The sequence below is a fragment of the Uranotaenia lowii genome, chromosome 2 (genome assembly GCF_029784155.1).
Source record: "Uranotaenia lowii strain MFRU-FL chromosome 2, ASM2978415v1, whole genome shotgun sequence".
In the NCBI taxonomy this organism is placed as follows: domain Eukaryota; kingdom Metazoa; phylum Arthropoda; class Insecta; order Diptera; family Culicidae; genus Uranotaenia; species Uranotaenia lowii.
This window is the reverse complement of record NC_073692.1, coordinates 381,336,890-381,362,507: the sequence shown is the minus strand read 5'-3', so window position 1 is coordinate 381,362,507 and position 25,618 is coordinate 381,336,890. Positions and strand designations below refer to the sequence as shown.

Genomic DNA, 25,618 nt, shown 5'->3' with positions numbered 1-25,618 from the left:
GTCAAAATTGTCAAAATTGTCAAAATTGTCAAAATTGTCAAAATTGTCAAAATTGTCAAAATTGTCAAAATTGTCAAAATTGTCAAAATTGTCAAAATTGTCAAAATTGTCAAAATTGTCAAAATTGTCAAAATTGTCAAAATTGTCAAAATTGTCAAAATTGTCAAAATTGTCAAAATTGTCAAAATTGTCAAAATTGTCAAAATTGTCAAAATTGTCAAAATTGTCAAAATTGTCAAAATTGTCAAAATTGTCAAAATTGTCAAAATTGTCAAAATTGTCAAAATTGTCAAAATTGTCAAAATTGTCAAAATTGTCAAAATTGTCAAAATTGTCAAAATTGTCAAAATTGTCAAAATTGTCAAAATTGTCAAAATTGTCAAAATTGTCAAAATTGTCAAAATTGTCAAAATTGTCAAAATTGTCAAAATTGTCAAAATTGTCAAAATTGTCAAAATTGTCAAAATTGTCAAAATTGTCAAAATTGTCAAAATTGTCAAAATTGTCAAAATTGTCAAAATTGTCAAAATTGTCAAAATTGTCAAAATTGTCAAAATTGTCAAAATTGTCAAAATTGTCAAAATTGTCAAAATTGTCAAAATTGTCAAAATTGTCAAAATTGTCAAAATTGTCAAAATTGTCAAAATTGTCAAAATTGTCAAAATTGTCAAAATTGTCAAAATTGTCAAAATTGTCAAAATTGTCAAAATTGTCAAAATTGTCAAAATTGTCAAAATTGTCAAAATTGTCAAAATTGTCAAAATTGTCAAAATTGTCAAAATTGTCAAAATTGTCAAAATTGTCAAAATTGTCAAAATTGTCAAAATTGTCAAAATTGTCAAAATTGTCAAAATTGTCAAAATTGTCAAAATTGTCAAAATTGTCAAAATTGTCAAAATTGTCAAAATTGTCAAAATTGTCAAAATTGTCAAAATTGTCAAAATTGTCAAAATTGTCAAAATTGTCAAAATTGTCAAAATTGTCAATTGTCAATTGTCAAAATTATCAAAATTGTCAAAATTGTCAAAATTGTCAAAATTGTCAAAATTGTCAAAATTGTCAAAATTGTCAAAATTGTCAAAATTGTCAAAATTGTCAAAATTGTCAAAATTGTCAAAATTGTCTAAATTGTCAAAGTTGTCAACATTCTTGAAAATTTTTGTGCTGATAATTTTTGAAAAAATCGCAAGAGTTCCTGACAAACTGTCTGTGCATTCCCATTTAAAATTTTATCTTTATATTCCGGGAGTAAAAAAAAAGAAAACATTCCGAAGTTGAACCCCATTTCAGCAGCCGACTGAAAAACTTTGATCCAAAACTGGAAGCAGAAAACAAAATATGCCACAAACCAACAGTGCAATTAAATGACCGTACTAATTTGCATATAGGTTGGCGAAAATGCAGCTAGGCGAAAATCCCAGTCAAACTGGAAAAATAGGATGATTCCAGCGTCTGTTTTTTTTTCTTCAGTGGATTCCAAGTCGCGCATCATGAAGAAGTAAAAGGGCATGGAGAATTCTCGGTGGGTGGTCCACATCGGCTAAAATGGGAAAACTATTCTCCAACAAACCCTAGAAAGCCGTAAGCATTTGCTGTACACGTTTTTCACAGAGGGTACTAGCCTCTATTGCTCTATCTACTCCATACACATAGTATACCTTGAGGGGCTGGGAATTGTATGAAGAGTTTGGTCTCTCTGCGGTGTTTTCTAGGGTTGGAGCAAGTTGTTTCGTTATGTCGTCGCACTATGTGGTACACTGTCATCAACACGACTTTTACCCTTTTTTGGGAAAGACTCTAGGATACCCATTGATTTTCTGATTAATTTTTTTTAAAGAAATAAAACCTTGAAGAAGAATTTTGCGGAAAATGAAACGTTAAGGAGACAAAATTTCCAACCAGAAAAAGTATTTTTTTCATAAAACTTTACTAACATTCACACAGTGTTCCCTACTTTTCTCGAACCTCAACAGAACAACCCGCAGTGCATCCAATAAAATGTTTGTCGTTTTGCATTTCGAGGCTTTGGGGGGTTGGGCGATTTTTTTTTTTCGAATCTCATTTGCTAGCCCGGAGTCTGTTTGCTCGTTTACATGCATGTTCATCTCGATGCACGAACGCCCGGAAAGGTTTGCATTATCTGCAGTCAGGTCTCGGAAGTCTCGAAGTTGTACCGGGTACAACTGGCAGAAAAGTCGTGGGAAAATTGGGATTTGTCGGGAGCTGGGTGTAAGCGAAAAAATAGGGAGAAAAAGCATATAATAATGATAATAAAAGCTTGGATCTTTTTTTTTTGGATTCAGCAGACGACATGCGACAACGACGACGATGACGTTGCTGCTGTCTGGAGCGGATGATTATATTTGTTTTTAGGACTGAAATTAATTTTTATTAGTGTCTAAACTGTGCCTTGATATTTTTATTAGTGGATGTTGAAATTCAAGGGTTGTTTTAATTGTTTTTTGTTGTTGTTATGAGATGTAAAAAATATGATAACAGTTTAATGACACCGAAAAATGCTTCTTACTGGTGAAGGTGATAGAAACAACAACACATTACAACTTTTATTTATTTCTATGAGCTTCACCAAGCATACGATTCAGTTCACCATTACCCATCAATCCTCATGCAGATACAGAAAATGTTAGATGGATAAGTTTTGAATAATTTGAATAAAAAAATATTTTAATTTTGTTTTTGAATATACTTATCGTGGCAACCATCTGACAAACTTTGTATGGAATGAAATGATAAAACAAAACAAATTAAGGGACTGTAGGAAAAAACTAAAAATACAACAACAAAAATTACACTTCATGCACTGAAATCTATATGAAAATAGATTTGAAATACTACATCAAGTAAAGCTGAGCTATTTTATGCTTTGACAGTCTACGAAACATTAGAACAACATCGAATAGTGGTGCAGAGCTGAAATTTTAACTTCCGAAATTATATATTCTAACTGAAATGCCGTGGTTTAAAGAATCAAAATAAGCGAAAATTGAAGACTGTGTTAAAAGTTCTATGCTGTGGAAAAAAACAATCCCAAAACAAGACTAAAAAACCAGGCTTTAAACGGCATTTTTTGTTCCTGTAGAAGTTCCAATATCGATCGAAACAGTGTAAATGTAAATACACCGTTTTTGCCAAAAACAAGATTGAAAACCGAAAAAACTCTCAAAAAAAACATATTTCTGGTAAAATTTTCTATCAATAAAATGATAGATTTTTTTTAAATAATAAATTACGCTTTGATTTGAACGAAAAAACGAGAGACACAAATAGCGCTATCTGGCGACAGAAATGGCAGTTTTGATCAGAGATGCAAGGTGTCCCGATTTTTCGAATTTTGTCCTAATTTTCATGAACCGTTTTGAAAAACTCTCAAGTTATCCTGATTTTTAAAAAATGGTCTATGATATGTCCTGAATCGTCTTGATATTCAAGAAAAAAATCTTTATAAGGAATTTGTAATCAAGTTATGAGAACATCGAACAAATCTGCAATAAAATAGTTGAACCCATTTAAGCGATGGTAACCTTTGGTTCAGATGCTATTTAAATGGTGTTTTTCGATATGAACTCCAGCCAAGAATTACCCTTTTGGTTGCATATATTAAGGCGTCATCATCACTTGTTATGCTTTGTATATACAATCCAATGTTGTCATGAAAAATAAATCAAATCCTGATTTTTTGATAATACCACCTGGCACCTCTGTTGAACGATTGGAAAAAGTGTTGATCGGGGATGCCGTCCGGATAAATTTTCTTCACATTTTTTCATCAGCATAGTTCATTTGATATAAGACACAAACAATAGTAATCGATGGATGTATGTTTCAATTAATTTGGCGATTGTAGGAATCGCTTTTATTTAATTTTATGGTTCAATAATAGTGGAAGGAATTCGCTTATTTATGTTCGTTGGCTTTTTTTTCCATTTAGTTGCAGAGATAGAACAATTGTCTTATATATAAAAATTGAGGCATTTTCTTGGTAACACCATCACGTATGAATGGACGGAATGAAGTGAAATTTGATATCCGAGTGTTTTTTGGCTCAGAAATTATAATTATATTATTATAATTTTTTAGAGACCTTTTAACCACCCGGGTTAATCGGATGACTGGCTCAGAGATGGTTTGTATAAAAGGAAGGGAGGCCTAAATACGGTGCAGAACTGTCCGGAGCTCCAAAGCTCGGAACTCGCTTGTTCGACGACCGATTGACTAGCTGGCTGCACGCTTGGAGAAAATGACCCGGTGTCGATTTAATCCTTCCTTCCTATCCCAAATAAAATAACAATAACACAATAACTTATTAAATTGTTCCTTTTTATTAAGTTTAAAGAAATTGTAATGCGCATAGAAAGACGTCGTAGCACATAAATTATTTGTTTTTTTTAGAGAAATATGCTGATTGGCTGTGAGAAACACTTATTACAATGTGAAGTGCCGATTGAATTAAAAACTTTAGTTATTTTTTGGTCTAGAACACTCGACTACTTGGCTTCTTCATATTCCTGTAGATGAACTTAAGCAGGTATGAAGGACTTCCGCTACAATGCGCAGCCGATGCTAACATATCTCAAATCAACTTTTCTTCAATCTCCGTTTAACGAAATCATCTTAATATTGCGATGAAAAAAGGTCTCTGTATGTTCACCAACTTAGCTTGCGACTGCCAATCAAAAATTAACGAGAAACCTCGTAGTATAACATTGTGTATCTATATAATCGGGAAAACTAAAAATTACTGTATAATTTGCAATTCAAAATGCTGAAAAATCAGCAATGCAGATTGCTGGAAATCAGCTATTTATTTCAACACAACCGGCTGTTTTTAGTATCAAATTTATATTTTAATTCAAAATTAAATTTTGATTTTGCTGTGCATATAATTAGCATTAAAAACAATAATTTCATCCCTTTTTTAAATAAAAGGATATATTTATATGCAGAAACACGATATTTTTTTCAATATTCTATAACACCGGCTCATGGGCTGACAGCTTTGTGCCAAAGTGTTGATCATCCGCCTCCTGTAAAAATAGTTTTGATTAGAATATTTTGGAGAAAATCTTTCTGTCCAAGAAAACCTCACTCTTGATTGTTCATCTGGTTGCTAGAATAAAGAGGAAAATAAAATAATTATGTTAATTTAACCAAAATTCGTGAAATAGAGTCTCACCTTGCTTCAGCTTACGAAACAAAAACAAACTCCAAATTGACAACTCGATTGCTGATTTTCCAGCTAACTAGATCAATTGCTGGAAAGTCCAGCAATTTGAAACCGATTGCTGATTTTTCAGCAAAAATGACAAGAACACAACCGAATGCTGAAAAATCCAGCAATTCGAATACAGATTTCTGGTTTCCAGCAAAAATATGGATTGCTGATCGTTTCCAGCTTTTTTTTTGCTGAACGTTTCCAGCATTTTTGTTTGCTGGAAATCGAGCATGCTTTTACTCGTCACAGACATTATCCCAAGCACAAGACATATTATTACGTTCAATTATGTTTTCCTTTCATTGTGCATTTCGGTCCAAATTTATCTTTCCACATAATGTTAAGAAAAAGCGCAGCACTTATGCAGAGATGTCGTTTTTTTGCAATGTATGAAGTATTTATTAAAGACTTTCTTCTCTGGAACTCATTTTTTCCTCAAATCGGTGAGATGTTTAGCTATCCTATCGATGTGCTTTTAATTATTTTCAAGCTGTATTGACAATTCGAAAATAAAAAAAAAATAATCCTAGTAGTCACTCGACTTTCATCCCTGTTACTTTCGTCTCATACTTGCCTCGAAACTCGTTTGATAATTAATTTTAAAAAAACTAAAGCTAGAACCAAGGTAGTCTATTCATCTTCATACTTTTCATTATACTTGAACATTTTCATTTTTTGTAACTTAAAACTTGAAACAATTTCTTCAAGTTGTTCTCTAGACTCGTCCTTCCAACATAATTTCGAGTTTCAAGAGGAAATCCATTCACTTAAAATTCAATAAAAAACATAGTAGATGGTCTCTCGAAACGCTTAATAGTTTATTCATATCTCAGGGTGTTCTTTCATCCCGCTTGATTTTCAATTTTATTCTATTTATTTTTTTTAAAGGAAAAGCTGGCTTTTCGAAAAAAATTCTCGATCCTAAGCAATTCTGTTAACTCGCTTCTAATGCCGCCGACCGTGACCTAGAGGATAGCGTTCAAATCTTCTAAGCCAGAGGTCATGAGATCGAGTCTCGGTCACGGCATACATAGTACTCTTTCTGTGGGTTGGTGGTGTTAGTATTAGTAAGATGCTAGCCATTATATCCTTGTAAGATGTACGCTTTATCCTTAAGTAGAATTTAGATCTCTTCAAAGAAACATGAAGTTTCACTGAGATCCTATATGTGTGTGTTCGTAATTTTTATCAATTACCTTGAACTGTATGGTTCATACTTATAACAAGTTTCAAACTGTCCTCTCCAAGACTTTTCTTAATATTAAGCTGTTTTTCCTACTCGTTGAATCTCATCTCAAGCTGTTCTTTCGACCCGCCTGATTTTCTATTAGATGAAATATATAAGATGACCTCTCGATTTTTTTTTTCAAATTTCAAGCTATACTCTCCACCCGCTTGATATTCAATTTAACGAGATATTCAAGCTTGTCGCACTTTTTCCTAAATTTAAAATTCTCTTCTAGACTTGCTTTAAATTTCTATCGATATGATCAGGCTGTCCTCTCAACTTTAAGTTTCAAGCTGTCCTTTCTACTCGCTTGAATTTTCAATCGATATGATCAGGCTGTCCTCCCAACTCGCTTGAAATGTTTACCGATGTGATCAGGCTGTCCTCCCAACTCTTCAATTTCAAGCTGGTCTCTTAACTCGCTTGAAATGTCTATCGATTTGATCAGGCTCTCAGCTCGCCTTTCGAATTCAAGCTGTCCTCTCAACGCGCTTGAAATTTCTATCGATTTGATGAGGCTGTCCTCTCAACTCATTTTTCAATTCTAAGCTGTCCCTTCAGTTTGCTTAAAATTTCTATAGATGTGATCAGGCCGTCCTCCCAACTCGTCTTTCAATTCCAAGCTGTCCCCTCAGCTTGCTTGAAATTTCTATAGATGTGATCAGGCTGTCTTCTCAACTTGCCTTTCAATTTTAAGCTGTTCTCTCAACTCGCTTAAAATTTCTATAGATGTGATCAGGCTCTCAACTCGCCTTTCAAATTCAAGCTGTCCTCTCAACGAACTTGAAATTTCAATCGAAAGGATCAGGCTGTCCTCAGAACTGATCTTTCAACTCCAAGCTGTCCTCTCAACTCGCTTGAAATTTCTATCGATGTGATCAGGTTCTTAACTCGCCTTTCAAATTCAAGCTGTCCTCTCAACGCGCTTGAAATTTCAATCGATACGATCAGGCTGTCCTCTCAACTCGCCTTTCCATTTTAAGCTGTTCTCTCAACTCGCTTAAAATTTCTATAGATGTGATCAGGCTCTCAACTCACCTTTCAAATTCAAGCTGTCCTCTCAATGCGCTTGAAATTTCTATCGATTTGATAAGGTTGTCCTCTCAACTCATATTTCAATTCCAAGCTGTCCTCTCAACTTGCTTGAAATTTCTATCGATGTGATCAGGCTGTCCTCTCAACTCGCCTTACAACTTCAAGCTGTCCTTTCAACCCGCTTGAAAATGTGAACATTGTCAAGCTGTCCTTACGACTTGCAAAATATTCCAGAGTATTTATTTAACTCATTTTACCACTTTTTTTTCGTACTGAGTGATTAATAAACTGTTTGATTTTCAAGCAAGTTTAATGAAATTTTGTGAACGTGAATTAATGCCTTTGTTTACCTTTTTTTGTGGTTCAATTATATTTGTAATTTCTCGTTTTTCAAGGTTAAAGAGCAATTACCTGTGACGGACGCCAAATGTGCAGACCTGTCCGGAGCTTCAAAGCTCTGAAGCAGCACCAGAGACCCTCGGATCACAAACTACCCGGGGGGAACGACACCAACTGACTTACTGGCTGCACGCTTAGGGAGAATGGCCCGGTGTCGGTTTAATCCATTCACACACACACAAAATCAACTTGAAGTGGGACTAAACTCGAAAAACTTTCTTACGATTTTCATGAAAATTGATTCACGAGCACGAAGAAGTTAAGACGTGAAGATGAAGTTCAACATTTTCTAACGATTTATTAAATAAAAGGTAAAACGAAGTTTACCGGGTCAGTTTTAGCTATATTAATTTCAATCCAATCCCAACATTCGCACCAGCCTTTTAAGTTATTCGAAAGCCTTGTTTCTGAAGTTTATCACATCCACATTCAAGATATGTTTCCATAATAAATAAACGGAAATTAACAAGACGTTCGTTGCGCTTGACATTACTTGAAAACTCACTTACTTGAAAACCTCCTTAAAAATATGATGCAAATTTGTCTCTTTAATGTAGAATAGTTCGCTTTTTGTTGTTTCCTTCGAGATCCATTTGAAAGCATTGCCTGAACATTAAACAGAAATTTTTGCATTGTACCTCCATATTGGATACAAGCTGTTTATAATCTTCTTCAATATATGATTGAGCTATGATAAACGGTCTGACAAACTTCATATTTTGTTGATGATAAGGCTGTTTGTTTTGAAATTTCTAGAGTCTAACAAGAAAAATATTGCACAAGATAAAAAACAACAGCATATTACTTGTTACAGTAAAATAAATCAGTGCAAGTTTTTTTTAAATTTTATTTCTTACCAATTAGGGAATGGTTTTTCATCAGTATTCTTGAAAATATATTTCTAACCAACACATACCTTTTAAATTTTAATATATTATGGACCACAATAGGCTTTCTCAGTTTAACAAACTTGAGTTCAGCTAAAATAACTCATGGGGATTTTTTTTTATTATCTGACAATTTGCGCCGGGGGTCTTCAGATTTTCCCCAAAATTGAAAATTTGGTTCATTTTTGCGACTTAAAAACACATGTATTTTTTCAGGTTTCTAACATTTTTATTTTTTGAGTTAGCTTCGGTTAGATTTTTTTGTAAATAAAAAATAACCATTTTTCAAAGCTACATAACTCTGTTGTTTCTCAACGGAAATTATAAAATAGCACATCAAAATGCATTGAAATTTTATCAGCTTACCAAATAGAATAGTTGAAAAAAATTAAATAATGACCTTCAACATGAAAAGTTGTAAATAAACTTTAAATGGCGTCTAAAAGTACCGTCTGCACCACCGAATATTTTGCAAAAAATACCATTGTATAGCTCGATTCATGATGCAACTTTCATCTGAAGACACCAAAGTGGGCCATCAACACCTTGAAGAGTTATGAAAGAAATAATGACAATAAATCTCTTTTTTTGCATCGAAAACAAACAATGGTCGAACAACTGCACTCACATATGGAGATAGCAAGCACTTCTAACAACATGGAAACAAAAGAACTTACCAAAGCAGGTAAAAAACACTACTTTTTCGTGCTTTGTAGAGTGTTTGCAGCAAAACTGACTTTGAATTTTAACCAAAATTCTGAGTATCGTATTGTTTAAGTGATAAAACTTATAATGGGAATGTTGCTTTTACAACCTGGTCATATACTATATAACTTATTGATTTTTCGATCAAAGATCATTGTGAAGCATAATCAATGCCAATAGTAGAAGGTTCAGTTCTTGTGTTTGGGATCACAAAAATGTGATTCAAAAAAGCACTGGACACCAAAATCCTTTCCCATTGATCAAAAAAGTATGAGAAAGTGGCACAAATGTTGTAGAAATAATCAAAGAGCTCAGTATGGCCAGCCCAGGCTGTAAAATGATGAAAATATGATACTTAAACCGCATTCGTTTTCTACATTCGCCCAGTTTTGAGGTTTACCATACTAGAACGAACATAATTCGTCGTCAGTGTTTTGATACCTCGATCGCTCACACACGAATCTTCAGTGTTCCGCCGTCCATTTTAAATGAAATCTGGGGAATTACGGATGTAAAACGTAGCGCATAAACTTCTAAAAAGGATAGTAAAATGTGCATAACTTGTTGTGACCTGGTGCAAAACTGGGTATAAACGAATACGTTATTAGATTTTTGGATATAACATGAAGTCAGTTAAGCTGCAACAATCTACCGCCCCTTCTTTCATAACAGTCCCATATACAAAAATAAGCAAGCGAAACAATCAGCTTCTTCTGTTTTGGAATATATTTTTAAATTGTGACCACCACTTTCAGCATAAACGAAAATCGTTTCTAGGTTGTCATAATAAATCGTTAGGCCTGAAATTTTCGAAATTGGGTTATTGGTAAGGTCGAGAGCACCATTTTTATTCATTATGGGACTGTTAATCGACTATATTTGAAACCTTTTACGAATCTACTAGCATAACAGTCCCATACAAAATATATGTTTCTCACCAAGCTACTTTCTAAGACTTAAATTTGATCATTTTTGAACTTCTAAATGCAATTTTCAGAAAAAGAAACATACTTTTGCAAAAAAAAATATCATGAATTCCACATTGTAAGTTGAATCTTTTTACGATTTTTGATTGCATCCGATAGTTTTTCGCTCAGGAAGTCATTCCTAAGAAAGTCAGACCTGCCTTCGAAAACTAGTGTGCATCATTCGACATCAAGTGAGTTAAAAAAAATGTTTAAATGATTCAAAGCAATAAACCAAAGACTATTTCGCCGAAAGAAACATTGAAAAGTAACCAAATCCGTGGTATTTCACATATGGGACTGTTATTCAGGTATATTTCATATAGGACAGCCACGAATTGATATTTTTTTTCGAAATTTCTAGAACAAAACCCCTTTTTTCAGTCTTTTATGTTGAAGCCGTATGTTGACCTAAAATGACGAAAATTCATATGGGACTGTTATGCGAGTAAGGGCAGTCTGAAAAGGACGATAAAGTAGTGTTTTTTACCTGCTTTGGTAAGTTCTTTTGTTTCCATGTTGTTAGAAGTGCTTGCTATCTCCATATGTGAGTGCAGTTGTTCGACCATTGTTTGTTTTCGATGCAAAAAAAGAGATTTATTGTCATTATTTCTTTCATAACTCTTCAAGGTGTTGATGGCCCACTTTGGTGTCTTCAGATGAAAGTTGCATCATGAATCGAGCTATACAATGGTATTTTTTGCAAAATATTCGGTGGTGCAGCCGGTACTTTTAGACGCCATTTAAAGTTTATTTACAACTTTTCATGTTGAAGGTCATTATTTAATTTTTTTCAACTATTCTATTTGGTAAGCTGATAAAATTTCAATGCATTTTGATGTGCTATTTTATAATTTCCGTTGAGAAACAACAGAGTTATGTAGCTTTGAAAAATGGTTATTTTTTATTTACAAAAAAATCTAACCGAAGCTAACTCAAAAAATAAAAATGTTAGAAATCTGAAAAAATACATGTGTTTTTAAGTCGCAAAAATGAACCAAATTTTCAATTTTCGGGAAAATCTGAAGACCCCCGGCGCAAACCCGTCAGATAATAAAAAAAAATCCCCTCATCTATCATCTAGTAAAAAGAATTGGTGATACGTATTGTGTTTAATTTGTCAATTGAATAAATAAATAATAAATAAAAACTTTAATTTATTTGACTCGAAAATGAAATATTGTCGTAAGCAAAATATTCAAATTAACTGGGCATACACATAGTGATGAACAATTAAACCCCATTAGGATATAACCGAAAACAATTACCCTGATATACATTTTGTGGCTAAATGTTGTTAAAACATTGACAAATTTCCCTAAAACATTTTTTCCTCATTCAAGTTTTCAAAATAATTATGATGCATGGAAAAGATTGAAAAAAAAAAAATATTTATTTTAACTGGCATCTCTGAATAAGTCGTGTCCGGAATACACGCTATCACGAGTTACAGGAATTCCTCGAATTATAGCTTCCATTTTGTCCGCTAGAGGATGCTGATCCATCGCCTTTTCATTGTATTGAGAAAACTATTGTGGTAAATATTAGTTAAGAAAGGGAGATAAGGGCATAACGAGCACCTGAGGCATAATAAGCACTCCTTAATTTTTTATTTTTACAAAGATACGTATTTTCTTAAATAAATTTTCATGAGGATTTGTTTCGTACTACCTATAGTATTCATTTTTCACCAAAAAAGAAATATCCTTATCATCTTTACAGAAATATTAAAAAATAACCAGCTAGGTTCTCAAGTGACGAAAATATTGAAATCGCGAAATAAGCTTTTATGACCTTTAAATCATCTTGATCTAAAATGTACGCACTGCAACATGATTTACACATTGTTTCTCAATTTTCACCATCATGAAATTTTTGATTTTTCACTTTAATCGCGCGTTTTTACTTAAATTTGTTGACTCGGGGCGAACAGAGCACTATCAATCGGGGCACGATGAGCGTTTCTACCGTTTAATCTAGCAGTGAATTAAACTAGATGAAGTCAACTGAATAATAAAGCTACAGCTTGACTTGTTTCATCTGAAAATGTGGCTTATTGGTAAAGTGTCGGAGAGATAATCAGTAGACTCGAGTTCGGTTCCTGTTCGAGGTGATTTTTTTTTTATCATTCATGATTGATTTTTTTGTTAGTTACATTATACGGCTAATAGCATCATCCGTCAAACAAAGCACCAGAAACATAATGCATGAGCGTGTGTGAATTTTTGGAATTCTACAAACAGACCGAGACACATTTATCGATAGAAGCGGTTCTCGGTATTGTATCATTATGTGCGGTCTGGTCGTTTTTTTTACTATTCGCGCTACGGTCGATGGTCCGATGCTAGGCTATCTAATGAAATGAAATGTGTTTTTTTATTTTCTTTTAGCCAAGTATTGATTTTTGAAATGAAGAGTTAATCACCGTAAATTTTTATTTTTATGAAATATTTTATCGGCTACAGACCTAGATTTTTCTGTTATTGCTTTGTTTGATGGATATACGCCTCACCGTTGAATGCAAAATGCATCGATTATGAATGGTAAATGAAAAAAAAACCTCGAACAGGAATCGAACTCGAGTCTACTGGTTACCTCTCCGATACCTTACCAATAGGCCAAATCGTCATATGCAACAAGTCAAGCTGTAGCTCTATTATCCAGTTGACTTCAGCGAGTTGAATTCGCTGTTAGATTCACCGGTAGAAAACGCTCATCGTGCCCCAATTTAGGGTGCTTATACTGCCCCAGAGTGGTTCTAATTATGCCTCTACAGTGACTGGTTTTCAGATTTCGGCCAAAAAAATTTAAAATGCAATATTAGACCGCTGCAAGCTTTGTATGGAAATTTCAAAATCTTATGTCTTAACACCTTCCATAACTTTTTTTGTTTGTTTTTGCTACCAGAGATAGCAACAAAAATTTTGGTGGCGATCCATCCGGTCCTAAATTAGCGCAACGAGTTTTAATTTTGTATGGAAATTTGTATGGGAAAACAAAATTTCTCATTCAAAAATCATCAGAGATTTTCTGAAAGTTTCAAAAAATATAACTTTGGATGAAAAATATTATTTTTATCTTGCAGAACATTTTATTCGAACAAAGCACAAACTTAACTTGTTTCCCAGAAAAGATATTTCATGTTATATATTTTTTTTTAAATTTTAGCGTTTTTAGTGCTTCTTTGAAAGCTGTAAAACCGTAGGATTAGAATATAAAATCATAAAAAATTGCTTTGCATAGCTAGGGAACTTATTAATTTATATAACCTTTGCAAAAATATTTCAAGAAATAATAAAAAGCTGGCAAAGTCTGCTATTTTTGAATACTTTTAATGAACTCTGATTTTTTTATTATTTTGAATTGGTTATAACTGTTTTTATGAGACGTTTAGCTGTTTTTCATGTTAGCAAAAATTGAAGCTTAGGAATAGTTAAAAAAAAATCTAAGACCAACATTATTTTAAGTTTATTTGAATTTTCTGGATGATTTTTTGTGCAAAAATTTCTTGTTCCATACACATTTCCATACAAAATTGAAACGCGTTGCGCTAACTCGGGAATCAACCAAATCATCTCAAATTTTACACTGATGCTTGGTGACCCAAAAGGCATCGAAAAAACAAATGTGAGCAAAAAGTCATTTTTTGCAGCGGTCTAATGCAATATCTTCTTTTTCTAAGTTTCAGTCAATTAGGCAATACACTATTTTAGTGTTTGAGCACGAAACAATGATAAAATTCACATGTTAAAGCTGTTCTCTGAAAAAGCGTTTTCCTTGAGGTGGCCCTCATCTCCCCTATATATGCTTTTATTACAACTTTGTTAATATTTACTTATTTTTTGTTTTTTGGTTTCAATTATAGTCGTTTTACTATTTTCATGGCATTTGGACATATTATTGAAATTTGTAATTTTAATATTTAGCACTTAGCCTTGAAGTTCAATTTTTTTGTAAACAGGAAAAATGGATTGTGTAAACTGGTATCTAGCAACCTAGACACCAAATCCAAGTAGAGGAACAAAAAGTAATTATGTATTTTGTTTCTTAGCAACTGATATAGATTTTCTGTTGTCAAAGAAAGATGCATCATTATTTTTTTTTGATTTTTCAATTTTTTTTTTGAAAATATCAGCTCTGCACTCAACAACAATATTAATATTACAAAACAAAACATGAAGACAATCACATTCGTCTTACTAATAATTACTCTATTTGTAGGAAAAATGAAACGAAACTAAACGAAGGAGAGTCCCGAATAAAATGAAGAACGAAACACAAGTAAATAAAAATGAAAAAAAAAAAAACTAAAACAAATAAAGAATAGAAGAAAAAAGAAGGTGAGAAAAGGGGTGAAATTGAAATAAATAATTGCGTTTTTGCGGTACTTTTTGTCTGTCAATCTGGATGCCAACACGTTTGGCAAATTCGCTTACTCGCTGCAAAAGATCGTCCGCGTTGTTCAGGAGCTGGCTTTTCTCGGCCAGGGTCCGCTCTAGCTCCTGCACCTTGGCACCCTGGGCCTGGACCTGATCGGTGAGGACCTTAACCTGCAGGGCTAGGGCTTCCTTGTCGGTCTGGAGTCGGCGAAGCCGCTCGTCAGTGTCCTGGCGCTGTGAAGAAAATTTAAAAAAAAATTGTTAGAATTGAAGGTTTTAAAACAAGTTGAGTTTAAAAATGATTGGAAAAGTGTTTTTTGGGTTTCTTCGCTTGAAAGTGTGCCAACCTGACAGTCCTTGCCCCAGCTCGGCCTCTGGTGTTCACACGAACAACAGGGCGGCGGGGGTGGAGGAGGATAGTAGTTCCGGTTGCAGCACCCACTGGCACAGGTCAGATCCTGAGTGCTGCTCAAGGCTCCACTGCTTCCGTAGCGATACATCTCCTGCTGTCTTCGATGGTAGTCGATAAGCCGAAGTTCCTCCCGGCTGTGATGGTTCCAGTTCCAGTAATAGTGAGGATCCCAGTGGGAAATTGGAGGCGGGGGTGGAGGTTCCCAGATTCCAGGACTCTGCCGACTATTGTTATTGGTACTTCCGCTATTATTGTGATGACTGCTTCCACTACTGTTGTAGTTATTATAGCTTCCCGAGTCATTCTGGTGCTCCTCGAAGATCCAGAACTTATCGTCCTTGACGTGACTTCCGGAAGGCCGCTTTCCGGAAGATTTGCCCTTCGAATTCAAACTTAAGGTACTGGATTGAGAGTCCTGTTTCTGAAGTTCCGATGAAGTGGATTTCTCCTTCAACGAATGAGTACTTCTACTCTTACTATCACGCTCATGGCGCGTGGCTCCCAGATGCCGCCTCCTGTCCAAACTTCCGGTCATCGGACGAGGAGGTTTTCCGGCGGCACCTGTCATAACTCCACCTCCCCCACCGGAAGCATTTGGGGTCGCTTCATGACCACCGGCATAACTCCGGGTAGACCTTCCCCCAATCGTTGTATGCGAGGTGGATCGCCGATCCGAATCGAAATTTGCCCGAGGTGCCTCCCCTCTCGAATTGACCCAGGTGAAGTCTTCGTCACAACGCGTTGAATCATCTGTCAAAAGGGAAATTAAGAGGTTCGTAATGACCCATTGTTAGATTCTCCAAAAAAATAACATAAACAAACTTGGAAATTTTTCTTCCATGTTTAACGGCTGAAGCAGTTTGCAGTTCACTATTTTCGTAGCAGCTCGAAAACAAAACTAAAAACCCATAAAAATCATCATTTAATGCTTCGTTTCGAGATAATTGTTTCACACCAGATAAAGCCATTGTTGCATTTTTCCACCCCGAATTATAAAAAAAGTAAAACAGCAGGGAGGTGTTGAAACCTAGACCGAAACTTGAAACCGAGGGTCATAAATTAACGGAATTCCGGCCTGGACGAGCGAGAATTTTTGCCGCCCGTCGAATTCCAAATTAATGAAGGCGCCCGTCCATCCGTCCGCCCGCAATTTCGATGCAGCAGCATCATGGAATTTCGTTTGGATCTGCACCAGAAATGTGATTGGGTCAAGGAATGTGTACGTTTTTTCGTTGATTTTTTTTTGTTTTTCTCTCAATGGTCAATAATTGGGGAGTATGTATTGCGTTGGATGAATCAAAGCTTAAAATTTCTGATGCGTTTAAGAAACTTTTTAAATTTTCTAATTCGGATGTGTTATACTTTGCTTTCGATATTGCTCAGTATAAATCGGACTTTGCAAGATATTTAATACACAATTTGGGGAAGGTCCGATTCATCCTAGTTGCTGGGATTTCGCTGGAAATAGCCAGATTTCACATAAGCCAAAATCGATTTGAAAAACAAAAAAATCAATACGACCCGAAACGCATATTCAGATCATCTCAATCTGTTTTCCAATATACTGGAAAAATGAGATTTTAAAGAGATCATGTATGTTCTAAAAAAAGTGTAATTAAATTAACGGAAAAAATAAAATGTGAGTGAAAAATATCTGTTCATTGAGAAATGAAATACAGCGAAGCAGCTATATTCGATGTCATTTTTAATCAAGACGGGTTTTTTTGTACTGGGAAATTCGGGACAGAGTGTTCAAAATTTTCATCGGACCCCAATAAATTTGAACATCACCAGAAAGTTTTATTTTTGATAATTATAATGAACAAATAAACACTTAAAAACCGCAAAGCTGTCAGAAATTTTGACTTATTTAAAAATATTGAGGAAATAAGCCACAAAGTGGTAAATTCCTTGCACAAAGAGATATAAAAATATTTGTTTCCATTCATAAACAATTACCGATAACTTGGTGAAACATATCTACTTTATTTTCAAATATTCAGAAATAGAAATAAATTTCCTACTCAATGTAACTTATATCATCAAAATCAGTTAACATTTGCGGTCAGGGGAACGCAATGAAACTACGGGTTTATTATTCCCGAAACGGATATTTTGCGAACAGCTTTGGAGGGTTAGGTATTAAAAGAAAATTTCAAAAAATGATTTTTTTTCTAAAAAGTTTTATCAAAGTTAACACAAACGATTTTTTGGAACCTTAAAAACGATTCAAAATCAGCAGATATGTTCCAAGTAGGTAGGCACCTTTTTTCAAGTTTATTAAACTATTCCTTAGTATTGGTTATTTTCGGCCAGATATATCCCAAATTTTGGATTTAAAATCTTGATGACTTTGATTAACTGTCAATCCTACGCAAGATAAAAACTTATAAAAAATGTGAAGTTTCCATTCAGTCAAGGATTCAGTATTTGATAAATATTATGATCTATAAGTTTACCGATACCTTGAAAGGGTACTGTACAATTCCACTATTTTTGGAAAATTTAATAAAAAATAGTTCTAAACTATTTCTAACATTGCTGAAGAAATTTTCGGAAAATTTTAAATTTTAGATGAAAGTATAAAATATCCAATATGATTGAAGATTAAAATGTTCTATAAAATTTGAACAAAAAATCTTTAATTTGCAGTTTTTGAATAGCTTTACCTTTTCTCTTTGTTTCAACATAATTGATTCATTTCTTTTCTATAATTGAAATTCCCAAAAAATTATGGTGTTTTTTTTATCTGTTTTTACCTACACATTAAAAATGGATTTTTGTCCGTCTGTCTATTTGAGCTTTTGGCATGAGAACATTTTTGGATACGGAAAAAGACTCTACGAATGTTTGAGACACCCCCTTGATCCCAATGAACAAATAGGAAGAACAAACATAAGACCAATTTTTGCAGAACTCGAGAACCAATCAAGCAAGTGGTACCAAACTTGGCATGGGAGGTGTTTTGGGTACGTCAAATATTTTTATGATTATTTGAGACCTCATCCTTTTTCCAGTAGAGTGAAAGGAGTAAGGGGGACTCTCAAACCATCTCGAACAGAACTTAAAAAAAAAATCAAGAAAATGGAAACAAATTTGGCATGGGATGGTATTAGGGTACGAAAAATATTTCAATAAATATTTGGCACCCCTCTCTTTTTCCGGGGGGATAGGAAGAGGAAAGGTGGACTCTTTTACATTTTGCTGAGCTTAAAAACTAATAAAACAAAGAGAACCATATTTAGCATGGAAGAGCATGTGATACGAGAAACGGTTTGATGATTACGTGAGGGAAGCTGTCGTACATTTTTTTGCAACAACTCATGCACTTATCTAAAAAAATAGAACCAAATTTCACAAGGAAAAGTTTGCACGATAAATGGGTTTTCCTATTATTATTTGAGATACCACTTTTCTTTCAGTCGGTGCATAGGAAAAGGCCCTAACACAATTTTGTTGACGTAACTTTAGAATAAAATTTGATATGTGAAGGTATTTGGATAAAAGATATGTTCCTAAGATTGTTATAAACACTTCCATTGTAGGTAGGAGAAAGATAAGATGTAGAGAGGACAAAGGATGGATACATATTTTTTTCAGACAATAGAAAGAAATTAAATATCAGTGGGTTTTAGAGTACAAAAAAAAGTATAATTTTTAAAAATGCCTACCTCCTTCAAGGAGTTGGGGATAAGAAAGATAATGTTCCATACCACTTTTTTTTGGCACAAAGCCAAATGTGATGTTATTCAAATACTAACAATGTTTTATGGTTGTTCATGAGCCTCCTTCACTTTAAGAGGGAGAGGGTGAAGAATCCATACCCATGCAACATACTCAAATATTTAGGAATAATTAAAAAAAACCTTATGAAATATATAAAATCACAGTATAAATTTCGGATCTTGAAAATCCAATTTACAGATCAAGTTTCACTAAATAAAATGAAATAATCATTGAATTGCGATTCGAAACTACAGCTGCGTTCTCATTTTAAAGTGGTTGACTCTAGTTTATGCACCAATAGATTTAAAATGATGCCCACAAAGAAAATCTAAATATAAACAATTTATAAAATTTTCGTTTTTTAGTAAATATAAAATTATGTATTTAAATTGTTAATTGTATTGTGTAAATTGTGTAAATTTAAATTGTTATTAAAATTCCTATCAATTTTAAAAGGTTAAGCAAAGCATACCGAGTGCAAAGCAGCTAGTGTAATGAAAATAATAAAATTGGTGGTTTTTCGTTTATTTCATTGTAATGTCACGTTAAACATAAACAAATTTGATTTTTTTTACATTATTAATCATGTAACATCTGCAATGCCTACACAATTTGTGGAATTCGAATGAGAAATTAAGAAGATCATTAAGAAAATCTAAGAAATTTGTGGAAATTTTCAAAAATATGTTAGCTGTGTTACAAATCCTTTGACGAAGGTTAACTCTTCTATTTCTTCTTTCTACTGCTAGACCGTCTGCTGTTTGGGCCGCAGTCCAAGGGGGGTAGGGCCAGTGGCAACGACTATATGCCCTGAAGCTTAACTCAATTATAAAATGACAAATTTCGCGAAAACTTGACACAGTATCAAGCATGACCCTTTCAGAATTGAATGAAACTTTGTAGTCCTCACGTAGTAAAGCAACTTGGCATACTTAGTTTTCCCAAAAAGATTTAGACTATCATTTGAAATGGGTCAAACTTTTCAGGTAATTTTTTTATGAGAATTTTTGGCTTTAAAATAACAATTCCTTCACAAATGTGGTCTACGGGAGAGTTTAAGAAAAACGATTAAATTTTCAGAAACAAATATTGACAAAAAATATTTTAAAATCCTACACTGAGGAAAATGCATTTCAAGAACTAAAACTTAAATTACCAAAAAATGCCATTTCAGAATTTAATGGATTTTTTTTTTCTTAGCCGGGTAATAATAAGGCCTATAAGTCGTCCATACATTGCAACTTGTGCATACTTAAGGGAGAAAAAAAATTTCAAACAAAAACTTTTCCATGAGTTTTTGAAAATCATGTTTTTTATTTTTTCAGTGCAGATTTACAAACATTAACTCAAAAAACTGCTTCGTTGAATTGATTGTATTGATTCCGAAGAAATTAGAGCTTCGCTTGTAATAATTGATGGTAAAAGTAAGTGAAAATCCTACACTGAAAAAAATGCAAACTTAAAACTAAAATTCGATTTAAAAAAAAATCCATCTCAGAATTTGATAGATTGTTTTTTGGTGGTGAGAAATAATGAAGTCTACAACTCTTCAGAACATCGCAAAGTAAGGGAAAAAAGTTTTTCTTAAAAAAAAAAACATTGACTCCGAGCATATTTAAAAATAAGAATTAACAGAAAAAATACTATCACAATAATCGCAATAAGGTTTTAGTTTGCATTTTTTCAGTATGGAATATACTATCAACTATTACAATCGAAACTCTATTTCTTCGAAATCAGCAAATCAATTCAACGAAGCAGTTTTTGAATTAAATTTTCATTAAATTTTCAATTAAATTAAATATGCACAAGTTGCAATAGGGGAGATGGGGGCATAATGGCCACCTTAAGGAAAACGCTTATTTAACCATAGAGAACAGCTGTAATATGTGAATTACATCATTGTTTAGTGTTCAGACACTCAAATAGTCTATTGCCTAATTGGATGAAATTTGAAAAAGTAGATAAAAACGTTTAAAAATGCATTTTAAAATTTTTTGCCGAAAGCTGAAAACCAGGCACTGTAGAGGCATAATGAGAAACCCCCCGAGGCAATATGAGCACCATTAATGAAGGCATAATGAGCGTTTTCTGCCGGGGATTCTAGCAGCAAATTCGACTTGATGAAGTCAACTGAGTAATATAGCTACAGCTTGACTTGTATCGTCTGTCGATTTGGCCTATTGGTTAGATGTCGGAGAGGTTATCAGTAGGCTCGCGTTCGATTCCTGGTCGAGGTGATTTTTTTTTTCATTTATCGTTCATGATCATGATTGCACTAAAGGTGAGGCGTAGATTCATCAAACAAAGCAAACACATAATAATCTAGGTCTGTTTGTAGAATTCAAAGAATAAACACATGCTCATACATTATGTTTCTAGTGTTTTGTTTGACGGATGATGCTTTGATGCTATTAGCCGTATAATGTAACAATAAAAAAAATCAATCATGAATGGTATGTGCAAAAAAAAAATCCCCTCGAATAGGAATCGAACTCGAGTCTACTGATTACCTCTCCGACACCTTAGCAATAGGCCAAATCGACAGACGAAACAAGCCAAGCTGTAGCTCTATTATTCAGTTGACTTCATCGAGTTGAATTCGCTGCTAGATTCCCCGGCATAAAATGCTCATTATGCCTTCATTGATAGTGCACTTTTCGCCTCTAGTGAACAAATTAAAGTAAAAAAGCGTTTTAAAATAGATTAAAGTGATAAATCAAAAATTTTAAGATGTTGAAAATTGAGAAACAATGTGTAGATCATGTTGCAGTGCGTACGTTTCAGATCGAGATGATTTACAGGTCATAAAAGCTTATTTGGTGGTGCTCATAAATTATAATATTTTCGTCACTTGAGAACCCAGCTGGTTATTATTTAATATTTCTGTAAATATGAAAAGGATTATTCTTTTTTGGTGAAAAATTAATACTATAGGTAGTACGAAACAAGTCCTTATGAAAATTTGTTTAAGAAAATACGTACTTATGTAGAAAAAAGGAGTGCTTATTATGCCCTGGGTGCTCATTATGCCCTCATCTCCCCTATTCTTTCCTGAAAATTCACTCATTTTTCCAAAACTATTACATGAACCATATTTGGGTAGGGATTATAATTCTCGAGCTATAATGTTTATAAAATTTCAGCCTGAAAAGCTTTTTTCTTTTCAAATGTTAGTCCAGATAATTTTGGGATAACTAAGCATGCCAAGTAGGTGATCTTTATTTATTTATTTATTTATTTATTTATTTATTTATTTATTTATTTATTTATTTATTTATTTGTTGTTTAATCATGTAACATAAGATCTCAGATCTTCTAATTCTCTACAATATGGTAATTTCACTTGTATAAATTTAATTTTTTTAACAATGTTTCTGAAGTGTGTTGTTTTCAAATAACCTTTCTTTTCAACTATTTGCTCTGTTAAGTTTTGCCAACAAAATCTCTCTCTGAATCCCTTTTTATTTAAAATATTTTTAATTTCTAAAGGTAATTGGGTCCAATAAACGATACTTCTAACAATAAATGAGTTACTATAGGAAGATGAGTTGTGATTTGGTACGATGAAACTATTAGTACGTGAACTTCGGAGAAATACAAGCATTGAATATAAATAAGAAGGTTTTTAACAACCAATAATGTTATGCATAGCCACACATGATCGAAAGCGGAAAAAGTTTTTAAAATCGCCACCTAGAAGAAATTTCTGAAGAAATGTTACTCTTGAAAAACGCGAAAGTCTAAATACGTACCGAACGCAGGCATTCAATGCAACTTTGAGTTGATCCTGTAAACTAATTTGGGCATTAGAGGTGATAAAACCACCGTACATGAAATGAGGGAGTACAAAAGTTTTAAAAAGTTTGATCTTGCACGGTATATATAAGTGTCTCCTATTAATATTGAGAAGTTTTAGTGAAGTATATATTTTTGAACACTGATGTCTGATGTGCATGCCCCAATGGAGGTTCCTATAAAAAATTACACCTAGACTATTAATTTTTTCTATGAACTCAAGTTTTTCATTTCTAAAAATAATTCAGGAGGTGCAAAAAGACATTTGGGTCTAGTTATAAATAAAGCTTGAGTTTTTTAACTATTTATTGGTAATTGATTAATAGTCGACCAACGAAGGAGTTTGGATAAGTCTTTGTTGATTTTATGCGCAACTTCTACAGGGTCTACAGGGACCGTCATTACAAAAATATAGCTGAACATCGTCCGCGAAAAGATGTGGGCTACAATGTTCCAAAATACCAGGGAGGTCATTTATAAACAATGAAAATAAAATTGGGCCTAGAACGGAGCCTTGAGTAACACCTGACTTGATACTTTCAAACTCCGACAAAGAACCTTCAAAAAGTTCAGCTTGCAGTCTTGAAATTAGATATGATTTTATCAGATTAGCAGCTGATGCGCCAAAAGAAACATTATTTATAAGTTTTTCATACAATTTAGTATGTGACACCCAATCAAAAGCCTTGGCAAAATCAATAAGAAGTAAGATTGCAACTCCTTTTTTATCAATTCATTTGGCTATATCATCGTGTACTTTAATCAGAGCTGTCACGGTACTGTGATTTTTTCGGGAACCATACTGAAACTTGTGCAAAAAATCATATTTGTTTATGTATTCCAATATTTGTTATTTAATTTATTTTTCAATAACTTTCGAAAGCGTGCACAAAATATTCAGGTGATCTTTGTGCCCTCAAAGTTTCATTGAATTCTGAGAAGGTCATGCCAACTTTTGTTTAAGGGGGGGAGGGGGGTAGGGTCTAACAGTTTAAAAAAATCGATTTTTTTAATTTTTTTATTTTCTTATTGTAAAACATTTCAAGAATGTTGTGTCAAATTTTCAAGTCAATCGAAGCAAAACTGTAGAAATTATAGGCCTTTATCTCCTCCTATTCAATACTGCAAGAAAGCAAGAGCAGAAACTTCAAACGCGTTGTTCTCGAAAGCACATTTTTAAAGTCCGTGGACATCGTCATTTGAAAACTACTTATCCGATTCTTTTCAAATTTGGAACATATTTTTTACATATAAAATACCAGACCCCAACGTTTTTCTTTTTTTTTTTACTTTGGGGAGATTTTACAGGTGAAAAATGGCGGATTTATTCGTGAAAAATCGTAGTTTTTACTTCAAACAGTCCAGAAATTTCATAAAAAACTTTTTTACTTTAAATGAAAACGTTGGGGTCCAGAAAAACATCTATTAAAAATATTTTTCTCTGATTTTTTGACTTCAGATGATTCTGTGCTGAGATACAGTGTCCACCGCAAATCCTGTTTTCTAAAAGGCATCCTCGAAAGTGCTCCTTAACCGCCTCATTTTTCAATAGTTTCCTACGAAAAAAATACTAAATGTCCTTTTAACAATGGTTTGTATAATGCAAAAAATTGAATACATTTGTTTAAACGATAGCTCTAGAGAAAAATCGTGAAAATGGTGTTTTTTTTTTTACCCGTTAGACCATACCCCCCCCCCCTCCCCCCCCCTAAACTAAACATACATTCAACAACAAAAAAAAAAACAGCAAATATACTAGCAAATGCTCACTTTTATTCCTACAACCCTCCAAATTATTGAGCCACTATTGAGATTGCTTTACACTGGCTGCTGCTCATGATGCAGCAATGTTGTTTATTTATTAAATCCAGATAAATTGAATCCGGCTGATTTGTGGAGAAGAAAAGGGAGCAACAAAATGAAATAAAAAAATACACTCCCTCCGCAAACCAGATCAAACCCTGTTTGTATATTGAATTGCATCCATCGGAATTTTAATTTTCATTTTCAACTACTTCCAGCAGTCAGCCAGTCAGCCAAAAATGCAGGCTGCCGTTTCGTAATTGATGAGTCTCGCCGCAAGTTTTTCCCCGATTGAAGTAACACTGTTTGTTTCGATTTAACGCAGGGAAGTGAAAATTTTCCTCAGACCTACTCTCAAATTTGGGAATTGAAGTGATCTTTTAATTTAAATATTAACATTTGACTGAATTTTAACACGTAATTTTGCTACATTGTTATATACAGCAGAACAAATTGACCTTCATCGAGAACCTCAGCTGAACGAGATCGCTCAACAAAGTTAACTATTTGCAAAGCGTCTCTCGAATGGCGCCAGCCATTCTCTAGTAGAGTGACGCAAAAACCTCCACCTCCACCAATCAATTCTAATAATTGGTTATTATTTTATCATTTACTCAGAATTCAGTAGCTCGACGAGTAGTCTGGGGGTGACGTTAGCTCAATCTTCTATTTGTCAGCTATCATGAAAGTGAGCGAAACAAAAAATACCCTTACAACACAAACCTCCAGCTTGCTCAAATGTCGCCGAAGCGATCTGGGGGATTAGGAACCAGATCCGAACAGCTAGAGGCAATTAGGCCATTGGGTCCGGCCCAGAGTCACGTGGCCCCGGAATTGCATCGAGCGCCTTCTGAAGTAGAACGGTCAACGGCGACTAATTGCCAATTATAGAGGAAAGGTGATAATTGTTTATTGATAATGGTCAAGAACTAATCAGCAAGGCCATTTTGGAAGTGGAGGGACGGGGAAGTAATTATAGACGAGTAAGGTGTTTTTGTAGATTCCAGCAGAGCTTACTCGCAGTAATCGTTAGTAATATTAATTTAGG

At 33.8% G+C, this 25,618-nt stretch overlaps 1 protein-coding gene across 15 annotated transcripts in view; it reads right to left on the bottom strand.

The window, feature by feature from the left end:
- Window positions 1–25,618, bottom strand: part of LOC129747911 (uncharacterized) — a 212,017-nt gene that overhangs the window by 34,751 nt on the left and 151,648 nt on the right. For 14 of the 15 annotated variants that reach the window (XM_055742317.1, XM_055742328.1, XM_055742324.1 and 11 more), the window contains exons 3-4: window positions 15,179–15,993; window positions 14,841–15,065 (exon numbers count right to left, since the gene is read on the bottom strand). In XM_055742317.1, coding sequence (XP_055598292.1) covers window positions 14,841–15,065; window positions 15,179–15,993 — 1,040 coding nt within the window. The remainder of the gene's footprint in view (window positions 1–14,840; window positions 15,066–15,178; window positions 15,994–25,618) is intronic. The other variant, XM_055742325.1, reaches the window with a different exon arrangement.